A 13,502-nucleotide genomic window follows, 5' to 3' on the forward strand; every position below is an offset into this window, starting at 1 on the left:
GCGACATCTGTTCAGAGTTTTTTGTCAATATTGTGCACTCCTAGCCATAGAGAAAAACAAGTTAAGTGTAAAAGAAAACCTTAAGCTAATCAAGATGGGACTGTGGCTACAAGAACCATGGATGGGAAAGTTTTATCTGACCCATGCCTCACAAACATTTGAGGAATAATATTTGAGGAAACCAGAATCCAACGAGAATAGCTGGATCCCCTTGGGTGTGGACTAGTAGGACTAGTAGTAATATAAGCATTACTGACTCAGTTTAAAGTGAGCAAGAAAGGACATTATTGGTTTAGGGGGTACAAGAGGTGTTGCCTTGGCCAGTTTATGTGTCATGTGAGCCAGCTGACTCAGGGGCAACAAGGAGGCGATCCGGTCCACCAAACACAGTTGAGGAAACCAACTGAGGGAAGTGGAGCGAAAGACCTGGGAAGTGAGCAATGAATCGGCCATGAATCAGGATCTTGTCTTCCACCTCATATCAAAGGAATTCTTGGCACTAAAGCACGTGGATGTCTTTGCCTTACGCCCCCTCGCCTTGCAGCGTTTGTCCTGGCCTTCTGCCTGTTCCAGTGTCCCTTGTGGAACGAATTCTATGGGAAGACACAGCAAGGCATAAATCTATTGTCTTTGCCTGCATACCCATTCCTTTCCATGGCGACAAATGGACAGGGTTACCGGCCGAGGAGCAGAGCGCTAAAAAAACCTGACTCGACTGTGAGGCTGCTGGCGAGAGAAGGGGGTCAAGCGGCACAGAAAGAGGATAAAGAGCTCCTCTCTTTACTGTATTCGGCCTTGCTTGGTGAGGAACCAAACGCATAAAACTTGGTGGACACCGGCCAGTTGGCCGCGTGAAAGGGGAACTGCTGTGCACAACTGATTAATGCTAGCTGTTTGAGGACAAAGAGTCCCCCTTCCAATCTTCCCCACCCTGCCAACAGCAAAGCTCGTCCGCTTGGCACAGCCAACCTCGTCTATCTCAGCACCTGTGCAGGGTGCACACTGGGAAAAGGAAGAGGGGAACCGTAAATCAGGCACTTGGGCTGCTTTAGAAGATCTACCTAGCAGCACATGTGCTGAGTTAGATAGGACTTACTGAATGACTGAATGCCATCCATAACAGGAGTTCCTGCAGGAAGGATTCTGAACATTAAACAAGCCAAACACAAATCTCAGAGCAAATAGAATTCAGCATGAAACAGAACGGACATCTGCTGTATCCTCGTAACTCAGGGCGATACGGGGAAAAGGTAGGTGCTAACACCACATTCTGGAGATGGTATCTGCAGGACGGGATAAGCGCAACGTGTTGTTCAACAAGAGAGAATCCCTTCATGTCAACATTCTGTGTTGCATCAACCTGCCAAGGTCTTTGCCAGACCTATCTCTCTTTTCCTTATCGCTCTGGGGGAGAGCAATTCCAACGGCAGCTAGGAACATCTCTACATCCACACCACCTGTGGACAGTGACGTCAGTTCTTCAAGGACCAAAAACACCAGCAGACATCCATCTAATGTGGTTCAATAAAAACACTGAAAGTTCTGCACTAACACTGCTTCAGAAAGCCAACTTCTCTTACATGTACTTTGACCTTTATTTGCAGAACTATTGAACAGTATTGAAGATATCTTATTCCTATGCCCGGACAAAACTTTAACTATTCTGCGTTCATATTGTCTGCAATTAAAGGAACTTAAATTAGAAAATCGAAAGTAATTGTATGAAATATTCCTTTTTTATGTACCTTTATGTGCATCAAACTGTCCTTAACATTTCTGCTTGGAGATTGTAAAACAAAATTGATTTGTGCATCAACCAGCCTAGATCTGAGTTGAACCCAACTCTATCGCTGGCCTTTCAAAAGGAGGATATTTAATGTTTAAAGTTCCCTGGAGAAGCAGCTAGAGAAGCTTCAACTGTGCTCCAAACAAAATGAAGCCTGTTACAAAGGGAGGACAGTGACTAGTGTACGGACAGCAAAATAACAGCTGGCGGGGGTCTCCTTATGATTTTCCATTTCAAAATGTTTTCTAAATCTCTGGCGAGACTTATTACACGCACGCTCTCGGTTTCCTCTGGGGATAGATATGGATAAACACTACTTTCTTTCCCTCCCGGTGGCCAGAGCCACCTTCTTCCATTAACCATTTAAGGGGGGGCTGGGGATGGTTAGTGGGGGGTGAGGCAAAGGAAAACATTCCAGTGGCCCCTTGTAGCCAAAAAGGATATGCTATAATTAGTTCCAGGAGGGCGAGCAGTAGCTGAATGAAGAAAGCTGGCTTGTTTATCCAGGAAAGGAACGGTAAGGCTCTTGACAAGTCCACCCTGTATGTGCATAGGCAGTCGTGTGGCTATGGTAGACTCCTGGTCCGTGCCAGTTTCGTGTGTGACAAGTTAGGCTACCAAACGGATCATAAACCAGGCTTTCAAGGGTACACAAAGTGACCCATAGATGAGGACGAGGGCCAGTGGACACATGTTCGCTCAGTCCATTCATAGAAAAGAGAGTAGGGGGAAAAAAAACAGAAAACAAACTTGGTGCTCTGCCCCTGACCGCACTGCTCGAGTTAATGGGCGATTCCTGGAGTGCGTCATAGCGCTTGGATAAATGGCATTTGCAAATGTAGGCCTTGGATTCGCAGGCCGTAGGAGAGGACACTGTCATGCTTTTACAGCACTCTGCCTCTGACTCACTCACTCACTCGCTCTCATTCATAAACTCACTGCCAACACATCAGCGAGCCTTCCACTGCACAGCTCACTCTGTGTCACAGGATGTTTTCAAATCCTCCAACCTTGGCCTGCCTCAATCGAGGACCACATCACCATCCCTGCCTCTGCACTCACACATAGATGGCAAATCGACAGCAACACGTAACATTATTATTATTATTATTATGTTATACTATAAGGGCCCTTAGATTTCAGATATAAAGACAGAAAAACGTACATCATGTACATTACAGTGTATTGCATGTGAATGCAATGGTGAACAGACTAGCTTTGGGAATGCCAACAGCATTGAGAAATGCAAAATATTTATGAATGAGGAAAACAGCTTTTCTGTGAGTTTTGCCAACATACTATAAACAAGGCATGAAAAGACACTTGGAGCGATTACATTAAATCTAAAACACATTTCAAGAGAATTCTAAGAAAGATCTAGGACTCCAATATTCCAGCTAACTATATATATATTATTGTACAGTATAGCATAGAGTGTATTATACATTTGCTTTTTGTAGCTGCTAACAAGAGCACATTCATCACGGGTGTATTACACTTCTTTTCAAATGGTGCGCACCAATTGAAGACTACGAGTCATACTTCTGCCCTCTTGTGGAGAAACTCCTAAATTAAACTTAAATATGTAGATCTACAAAATCTACAGATTAGAATATTGTTATAATTATTAGTTTGTGGACAGTTCTGACTCCTCTGCATCTACACCCATTGGATCGTATCATGGTCACACAACTTACTTCAACAATCACGCAAACTTAAACTAAATCATCTGTAGCTTATCTGCAACACTTTATTCTAATTTTAGGCATTTTAAGTAGTGAATGTGTGTCTGTTCTAACTTTATCCTAACTCTTAATTAACTAATTACATTTTACAAATGATTAAGTATTATTAACTAATACCAATGTCATTATGTTTAAATAGATTACAAACCTAAAATGCCATTATTAGCTGTTATAAAACATTGGCATAGTTTTTTCATTTTCTTTCTCATCTGGTTCCACAACCTACTCCTGGTCACTCACTAACTTTTGCCTTTACAGAAGCTGACCTTTGTTTTGTTTTATTGGATTGTAAGGTTAACATCTAAAACCACGGTCAACAAAGGTCGCTCTCATACTCTTGAGTTGATCGGAGCATACAGTTTCGTTCCAGCTTTAATTTCAATTCTGACGTATCACTTTCCGCAGCCCTTTTCTGGCCTGTGTGAGAAAAGCGGCGTTTGTAATGCACTCTATTCTCTATTTGTTCAGGACTCAGTGACATCAGTGTGTGGGTGGACAGAGCATTTGTTTGTGTGTGTGTGAGTGAGTGTGTGTGTGTGTGTGGGCGATGTACTGCGTAGGTGTTTGTACCTGCAGCACGCAGACACCATGAAAGAGCAGCCGAATGCGCCTCAGGGCATCGGCCCAGAAAAGTGCAATAAACGGGTCCTTCTTTATCAGCCCGGTCCAAAGAGTTCAGTGGCAGTCAGCAGCTGTAACAGCCACAGTGATAGCCTCGCACTGCAGACCCCACCACCCCCACCCCCAACTCCACCATATTCCACTTCTGGGTGGAGGAAAGCAGTCCCTGCAACCAGATCCCTTACCTTTTCATCTTTTCAACTCATATTAAAGTTATGACACACACAAAGACGCTCAATTACAGAGAAGTGCTTTACAATGCTAGCTGAAGGGGGTGGCCAGGCACATGAAAGCCAAGGGTGTTTTGGATCTGCTCAGCTCACATGTGACCCAAATCGCATTCCTGGATGATACAGTAAGCTGTAAGCAGTAAGCACGTTTGTTTTCCTCCAATACAAACGTGCTCATTTCTCTGTAGAATACATCATTCCTGCTAACCAGTCCAAGTTTCTGTTATAGATATGAATGCATGCAGGGATGAAGACTCTACTTGATTGGCCACAAATGTCTGCAAAGCTGCAGCAAGGAGAAATGTTTTAATACTATTAAAATGAATTGGTTTAATACTCGTTGTGACTTCATAACATGACATATAACGAGTTTTGAAGCTGACACAAAACTGCCAGAATCGTAGGAAAGCCCCATGATAGTCACCAGTGAAGGGAACACTTCTTTGCATTCAACAGTTCTTCACACCCAGCAGGCACTGCATGTAGGGATACATGTTTTAATGTATTTAACCTAATGATTCTATCTTTGGTTAGTCGATTAATTTAAAAACAAATTGATTAACTATTCTAATGTGTTTTTTTGGTCTGTGCACCTCAATTAAAGCTTTGAAAAAAGTCTGAGCAACAATAAGTTAAGCATTACAATTTAAAACTAACAAAATATCAACGACAGATGATTTTAGATATTAAGACACAACCTACATTTAACCAGATAGCAAATCCATGTAAATTTAGGCTGCAAAATAATGTTTATATCTTTAAAATGTGTGCCCAGTAAATCAAATTATACACATGATGGTACAACTTTAATGATACTGAGACTTGCACAACTCTCTGTTCAAATAAAATGATAGGAAACCTGTCTCAAAATTTGTTTTGCTTTTTTCTTGTATACCGTATCGTATAACTCTGTGTGGTCCATTTATTTTACTCCAATCTTGGATACATAGAGTGCATTATTAATATATTAAGTTCTGGTGAAATCTGGTGAAAATGTATCTTGTATTTTTTAATATCGTAATATATCACAGAACAATAAAATATGGCAATATCAGTTTTTTCCCCAATATCATGCAGCCCTAGTTTGAAGCACCATAATTTTAAGAGTGTAAGGAAATATATATAAATTACACTCTTGCTTAAGCAGCATGTTCGACAAACTTGGGCAGTATAATGGTACTACTCAATGCAACGGTACACTCTAAGAAACCCATGGGTTGTACCCATGGTTTTTGTGCCAGTAAAGATTATAAAAATTATAAACATTACCATCAACTAAATATGTGTCTAGAACTTGATGATCGAAAATGGTCTGGCTTCCAAATAAAAAATGTGCAATTAAAATATATCTTGTTTATTAGTACAGTGTTACAGAATACTGAATGTACCCTTTGGCTGGTTAAATGGTACAAATTTGTACTTATTTCTGTTAGAAATTACTTTGTACTAATTGTACCTTTGAGGGTACAATTATGAAGAGTGTACCTTTGAGTACAAAAAAGTACTCATATCGTACCTCTGTTTTTTACAGTGTATAAAACCACTATAACAGTATAACCAAATAAGGACAGTATTTCTTGACCAATGTGTGTCCCTGTGTCTCAATAATAGAGGCCAGTATAGCTTATTTATTTATTTGTGTGCCTTTAAGATGGCCACAGGATGGGGGCGCTGTGGGAAATCACTACATTTAAGTCACTCTCTAAAAACAGGCAGGAAAAAACCCCAGGGCGACGTAATTTAAATTTTAGGCAAAGCGACTAAACCTGCAAATAGGAGTGTGCAAGGTGTGCCTTAAAACCCTCCTGAGATCATTCACTCAATTATGTGCACAGGTTTGAAGTTTTTTTTTTAGACATGTTTGAATTGAGCCTCATTTATATGAAACACGGGCTGTGCAGTGTTGTTTGGAATTAGCTTGTTAGCTATGCTGTTCTGTTAGCAGTTAGCCTGTTTAGATAACATAATCTGTACTGTTAGCGGTTAGCCTGTTTGCTAAAGTTATTGGTCTGTGCTGTGGTGTTAGCAGATATTCTGTGAGCTAACGTTATCTAGCTCACAAACTAAGACAAAAAAATGGTTAGTTAGTCAAAACAGCTGTACTAAGCTGTCTGATACTGTATTAGCTAGGCAAGTAATCTACAGAACCCACCCACACTATTATTCTCATCAGTTATAAGCATGTATATAAGAGGAGTTACCGTCAAAAAGACTTCATTGTGTTCTGTAGTGAATGTTAGAATATTAGCTATCATGCTAGCTAAGTGATTTCTCTGATTAGCTGTGCTTAACATTTTTTAGTCGTGAAACTGATGGTTTAGCATTTATGTAGGACTGATTTTAAGGTTTGTGCAGTGTTTACTTAGTCTGTAAACAAACTGAACGTTGTATTTGACTATTTTGGATTTAAAAATAACCCAGAATAGGATAGGACTGTAGACACAAAAAACGTACAAAAATATAGCAGTTTACGCAAATCTCTGCCTCCAGTAATACCGTATACCGTGGTATGGACATATTATGGACATATTATGAAAACGACATATGAAAAAAATTAAACTGCTACACGCTAATGCTGCTCCATGAAAAATCCCCATTCAACGCATACAAAACACATCAAACCTGTTTCTACATACAACTGAATCCCTCAAATCAGTTTGGAGGTCTGCAGGCCAGAGCAGAAACACCACAAGGACAAAGAGCGAGAGAGAGAGAGAATACACAGGCATGCAGGAATACATAATGTTCCCATTCCCTCATATCTGCTCACAGTTTTCCTGGTGGCACTTTTTTTTAACAGCCTGCTCTCCCCCCTTTAACCCACCCCAGTGCCATCAATCAAGCGTGTCACTTACGGGCTGATAAACACACACGGTTTTTAAGCTGTCTACGGAATTACTGAAGTGTAGCTGTGGTCAGCTTGAAGTCTAAACATTTTCTTTAACTGATAACACAAACATTTGCACAATCTCGTTAAGCACACAGTGACAAGCGAGCGAGCAGCGGCGAGGCTGAGTACAGAGTCTGCGGTGCTTTCCCAGGCACAGCCTTAAGCCTAGCCCTGGATTAAATTGCAGTGATTGATGGCGATTCCCCGTTGAAGAAAATCCTTTTAGTCCATGACTAGGCCTAATCTGGGCCCCCCAAACATGCCTGAAGTGTGTTTAAAACCGCATTATCAATACGGTTGCCAGCCGCCATAGAAATCTACTGTGAGAAGCGGCTGGAAATAAATGTAATCTACTATTTCAAACAGCAAACAACAATAATCAGAAAAACTATAATTCAGAGTGTGTTTGTAGACAGTTGTGAGCTTTATAAACAATCATTTGGTGGAACCTGTTTGTTGGAAAATATATTAAGCTGGAAAACAGGCTACAGGCTGACTTTTGGTTAGAAAGAAAAAGTACACTAGATATCCAAATGTTATCAAAATGAATGCATTCAGCTACCCTTGTCAGTTTGCATTAATAGAATGCTGATAGAATGTGTAAATGCACACATGCACACATAACACTGTCTAGTTCCTGAAGAACAAATACTGTATTGCCAATAGAATGGAACTCTCTGGAGCAGACAAACATAAACCTATTGGCACCATGGAGCTCAGTTCTCTGGAATGATTGGATGGTGCTTCATCCATTATTTTTTTGTGATGATCTTTCAACAAACTGATGGTACTAATGCTCTTGTACATCACTGAATGCAATTAAATCCTTATAGCAATGCTTCAAAATCTCGTAGAATGCATTGCCTGGACAGTAGAGACAGCTTCTTTTTTTAATAGCATTGATTTTGGAAAAAGAGTTACTATTTAAATATATTTGTGAGGTGATGAACCTCCTACCTTTAACCAATATATACAGTAAATACTCAATAGCGGGTTTTCTCAGCATGGTTAGTTAACACTACTTGGGGCCACCGAACTGTACAGTTAGAGAGTTTAAATCTACATATTGGCTAGCCAGGCTGTGATGTTGGATAGAGACTGTAACTGGGCAAACTGGTCCATGCTGATGTGGAATGGTACACTGGAGCACTAGTAACTCCTTGGACCTACAGTGGAAAAGAGGCCCATGATTTCTCAAAGATGGCAATAAAAAAACCTACCCATTTCCTTGGTCTTCCTCTGGGTCTCTTCTCCCCCGTGGTCTCAGCTTTCTGTGAACAAATCAACAAATACAAATTAGCGACATTCGTTTCTACCAAATACGAACACGGACACAACATGTCAGAGCCCAGGTTTTCCCCACTGGGTAATTTTTTTTTCTTTTTATAAAAGGACAGTGAATAGGGGGCTTCTTGTCTTTTATTCGAGCAGCACCAACCGGTGCTTGGCTGTGTAAGGTATATCCAGGCCTCTGACAAGGAGCTGTCTATGTTGCTGCGGGTGTGCGGAGGTTGTTCCCAGCCTGGGCAGCATAATATTTCACTGGAGGAATTTTATGCCATTCACGTGTAAATGAGAGCACCATTATCAGCAGGCGCGCGGTCCAGATAAGCAGTGTGACGGACAGTTATGGGGTTTGGATCACACTATGGACCACTCAGGAACGGGCCAGGCACTGATATGGAATATCTAGGATTTCTGAGATTTCTTTCATCAGCTTAAAGTTGATATGAGCACGCCACTTAATTGTCTCATCTCGATTTGCCCTGGTTGTTCGGCCTGGCCATGTGAGAAATATCAGCAGTAGAAAGAAACGTTAGGCGCATTGACGATAACACCTTGAATTTTAAAAGCTCTAAAAAGACTAAAGAGCTTCATACTCAATAATTTATTCCATCTATAATAAAATAAAAAGTGTACCAGAGCAGACCTTTCTGAACTCATCAAATGCATTAATGAGATCTCTGGCAGCACCTTTGATATGAAAGCATGCCTGCCTCTCAGTGATCTGATTTCATAACTGAGGTCATTTAGAAGCTGTTGAAAGCAGAAAGCTCTCACCATGTTAGGTGACTTCCACTGCCCTGAGTAGGTGCCCTGCCGGCGGCAGTCGAAGACAATTAACAAGACAAGACGCATCTCAATAATTAATAGGATATAAAGTGCTCTCCTGGGCTGCAGGCTTTTGTTGTGCAGAGGCCTGAAGGTAACCTTAGCCAAATCATCAAACATCTATGAATTCTCAGAATGACACGCACAGGACTGGCAGGTGCCAAAGGTACCACCACAGATCAGTGGTGGTGTACCAATTACATCAAGTCTGGAACATACAAACCAATGTAAAGTTTGGAACATTTGTTTGGAACCTCGCCACCTCTGTAAACGATTTCAAAATATTCTCAATTCACATTTTTGTTCCACCAATCATCAAGTCCAGTTGCTAGTTCAAGACACACACAAACTCTGAACCTTGAAATGGTGCCAAAATTTGGTATATTCTGCTTATATAATATATTATTTTGGTCAATATGATGGCAAATAGCATATCCACTGTCTCTCTTACTATCTCTCTCTCGTTCTCTCGGGCTCTTCTCTTCTCTGCAGAAAGAGTGATCAGCGATGTATGTGTGTGACGGGTTCTGCCCCTGCTCACTTCACTATGCTTGCCCTGACTGGTTAAGGGTGGCATTGTGGTGGCTCGCGTTACCGCTCCTCCAACAAGCGCAGTTTGTTTTAAATACCCTAAGGACGCTTTATCCCAGTCCTCGGCAAAGGCCTGGCCGGGCAGGCGAAACATTAGCCCAAGTGTCACGGGAATCGTTGTGGCCGAGCTTTGAGAGAGGAGCCGGCCTCCTCGAGCTCATCCCCAGTCTGACTGCAGACCGCCAATCACCTCAGTGCTTCACTTCACATCTGACCGCTTCGCTAACTCATACAACTTGCATGCTTTAGACATGGCATATCAAATTCTGGAGCGAGAGGATGACTTGGACTGTTTTAGGATTCAGCTGAACACTTCTGCTCACTGTACAATGATTTTTAGGAGCATGTTCTTTAGCTCGAACCCTAACTTGTGTAAACAAAGCAAAGGTAGCACTTGGGTCATGAGGCCTCGGGTGTCTCTCCTTTATGTCGCTCTACTTGCCACTGTCTCTGGCTGTCTGTCTGCATGGCCAATCTGTGTCTCCTTACCCCGTTCTCCGTTTGGGATGCTGCATTTTTAATTGGGATATTTAATGGTCTGTAAACCTACACCTTGATCAATTAATCATGGCTGCTTTTGTGTGTCTGGTCCAGCCCTGCAGCCCAGTCTTGCACTCACTGCATGCGCACTCCTAGTGGCCAGCTTCGAAAAGATACTTGCCGCACTTAATCACCCCTCCTTGACACGAGGACACTCTGGCATGCAGGCCTAAGGGGAGGGACTACTGCTCATTAAGGGTACAGGGGTTGTGGGGCAAGTGGGGGGAGGTAGAGGCGAGCCTGACTTGCCCAGCTAGACCCGGTTTTCTAAAGGGAGGGTTTAAAATTAGCCCCAGGTCCATTGTATCAAGTTCAACAATGACCGCTCTATGGAAAATATTCTGGCTCTTCATTAGGGGCCAATGTATTGAGCAGATGATCAGAGTGCGTGGGGGATTTTTGAACGTGGATAAGACCGTGTTAACAACTGGCGAGGTCATCCTTCCAGATTTAGCCCAGCCTGTTCATATGATCTGGTCTATATTTTGGAGCAGTGCTTTGGTAATTAAGAGCTGTGAACGGAAGAGCTATAAACTGCTGAGAGGCAGCTGCATTAGGGAAGAATTCAAAGATGGAGTTAAACCTTTTTTTATTTATGAGAATTAGTTTGGATCTAAACTGTAGTTATGCTTTCACAGCAGTATTATATACCTTTAATCTATTGAAATATCTTAATGAAATAGTTATTCTATGTTTTTTTTAGTTGATCTTAAACCTTTATTGTCTTTAAAATATTACGAAGTACTACTTTGACCCCTACTTTACCTAATGAACAAGCAGGTTCTCATATCACATATAACTTTTTTCATTGTTCTGCCTTTTTTGCAAGAGATGTTCTGCTGTTTCTTGATATCACATATACCTTATTAAGTAGATAATAGATTGTAATTGGTTGACCAATAGAAAATGGTTTAAACAGCTATTCATAGCTATTCATGTCTACGTTCACACACAAGTTAAAAGTGATCTGATTTTTTTTTTATGTGACACAGAAATGTTATAATTTTGGCACTGTAAGCTGCAAACAAATACACTAAATCTGTCAAATCTGATTTGGGTCACACTGATGTGGTATGTAAATTGAACACATATCCAAAACACTGCAGAATTCATGTGATTTTTTACATCAAGACATTCACTGAGGAGAAGGAAAAATGCACAACGTAGGCAAGGGAGGTTTTAAGTGGCTGTATAGTGAAATAACAGACCTCATACATGTTTGGGGTGATATCTCTCTTCAAACTAAATTAGAAGGAACATTTTGGAACAGCTCAGTTTTTTAAGAAATTTCTAAACGCAGCTAAGAAACTAAAGAGGCAAATTGAAGAAGAGGGTGTGGATGAATAATTTGCTTTTTTTCTTACAGAGAGCCTGAATGCATTCTAAAAGCCCAGCTCTCAGGCACTAAACCTCCTTGCTAATTTGATGACTTATTTTGCGCATGGGCATCAGTTTTGGAGAGTAAACTGTTTAAAAGAATGTGGAGCATGGGTCCCATTAACGAGACCCAAAAGACTTGAATTTGGTGAGAAGCTCAGATTTGGGCCACTGTGTGAATGTTGCCTATGTTGCATTTCTGCAGCACAGAGCTGCTTCCAGACCAAACATCCTACTGTTATCTAAGAACCCAGTCAAACAAATCAGTACAAAACAGCTCAGTATTTTTTTTTCTGTTTCTTTCCGTCTGTTCACTCCACAGTGTAATCTTTGAGGAAGCAATGGTGATGATCACAGTGCTTAAAAAACTGCTGTGCATGAGCTTTACTCTATATTATTTATAGAAATCTATGTGAATAGACTTATAGGAATGTTATAAACATATCTGAAATGAACTCTTGTTTGTACATTAACTTCCATATAAAGTCAAGTCACCAGTAGGTCAAGTCACCGTTTTGGACATTCATGTTTTCCATTGGACAGCAATGAAAATGAAAGACGAGAGGGTGCGGGTGCTCCCACCAGTATACAGTATGTTCTTTTACCCATATCAGGCCCTCAACAATACTGAAGAAGCCCCCATGTTGAGTCTCTTCTCTGTTTGGTTTAGACAGCAGCGTTTGGGTAACAGTTTGGGGGTCAGAGTGAGGAGCAGTGCTTTTAAACTCCGGGGATGAACACTTCATTTCAATCATTAAAGCGGTAGGAGCCGATGAGGATGATTGATTCCGGGTGGGAGAGCAAACCTTGTGAAAAGTGTTCCTAGTCAGGCGCCTTGGCGATTTCGACTCCTTTCATCTTAGCAGATTTATCTGTGCACTGTTTATCATAACAACGCCAAATGAGATGAAACAGGATTACGGCAGCAGAAAAGTGCTTGGGCTTTTCAAAAGCGGGCCCGTGACTGTTTACAGTGGTACCTTAATGCGGAAGAGAGCAAGCCGAGCTGTCAGCGAGTCATTAACACAGCCTGATCCCCCACCGCCTTCTCCTCCTCCTCCTCCTACCACCAGCAGATGAATGAAGACATCCAAACTCCCCCCCATGCCATGGCTCGCAGATGAGAATCACACACACACTAATACTTTTAAACCAAAGATTGCAGTTGATGTCAGGGGGACTTCCCACAAGCAGCAGGCCAGACCAGACCACACACACAAAAAAAATTGGGGCTTGTTGTTAAGGACTTCATCAGTGGCCGACCTAGAGAGCTGTATGTGTTACAGTGACATATGTCACGTCATGGGATATGAGCTAGTACAGTGTCCCTTGACTTTTGCCACGTCAAATGGAAGCAAATGATTGATGCAGCGAACCTCTTGCATGTAATATGAATGTGATTTCTAACAGTTGCTTGTCTGTTTGTACTTATTTCTAACTCTTATTTTTTCCCATTTTCTCCCTATTTGGCTATCCAACTGTCCCACCCCTTTGTTCATCCCCATTAGTAGGACGCCTGCGACCCTAGGAGGGTGAGGACGAGCACATGCCTCCTCCGACACATGTGAAGTCAGTCACAACGTTTTTTTTAGCTTCTGCTGATGCATCAC

The 13,502-nt window shown here is 41.6% G+C and overlaps 1 protein-coding gene across 1 annotated transcript in view; it reads right to left on the minus strand.

Moving 5' to 3' along the window:
- Positions 1–13,502, minus strand: part of hmga2 (high mobility group AT-hook 2) — a 40,447-nt gene that overhangs the window by 23,237 nt on the left and 3,708 nt on the right. The window contains exon 3 of the mRNA XM_049473342.1: positions 8,493–8,543. Coding sequence (XP_049329299.1) covers positions 8,493–8,543 — 51 coding nt within the window. The remainder of the gene's footprint in view (positions 1–8,492; positions 8,544–13,502) is intronic.

Source organism: Astyanax mexicanus, chromosome 2 (genome assembly GCF_023375975.1).
Source record: "Astyanax mexicanus isolate ESR-SI-001 chromosome 2, AstMex3_surface, whole genome shotgun sequence".
NCBI classification, from domain to species: Eukaryota; Metazoa; Chordata; class Actinopteri; order Characiformes; family Acestrorhamphidae; genus Astyanax; species Astyanax mexicanus.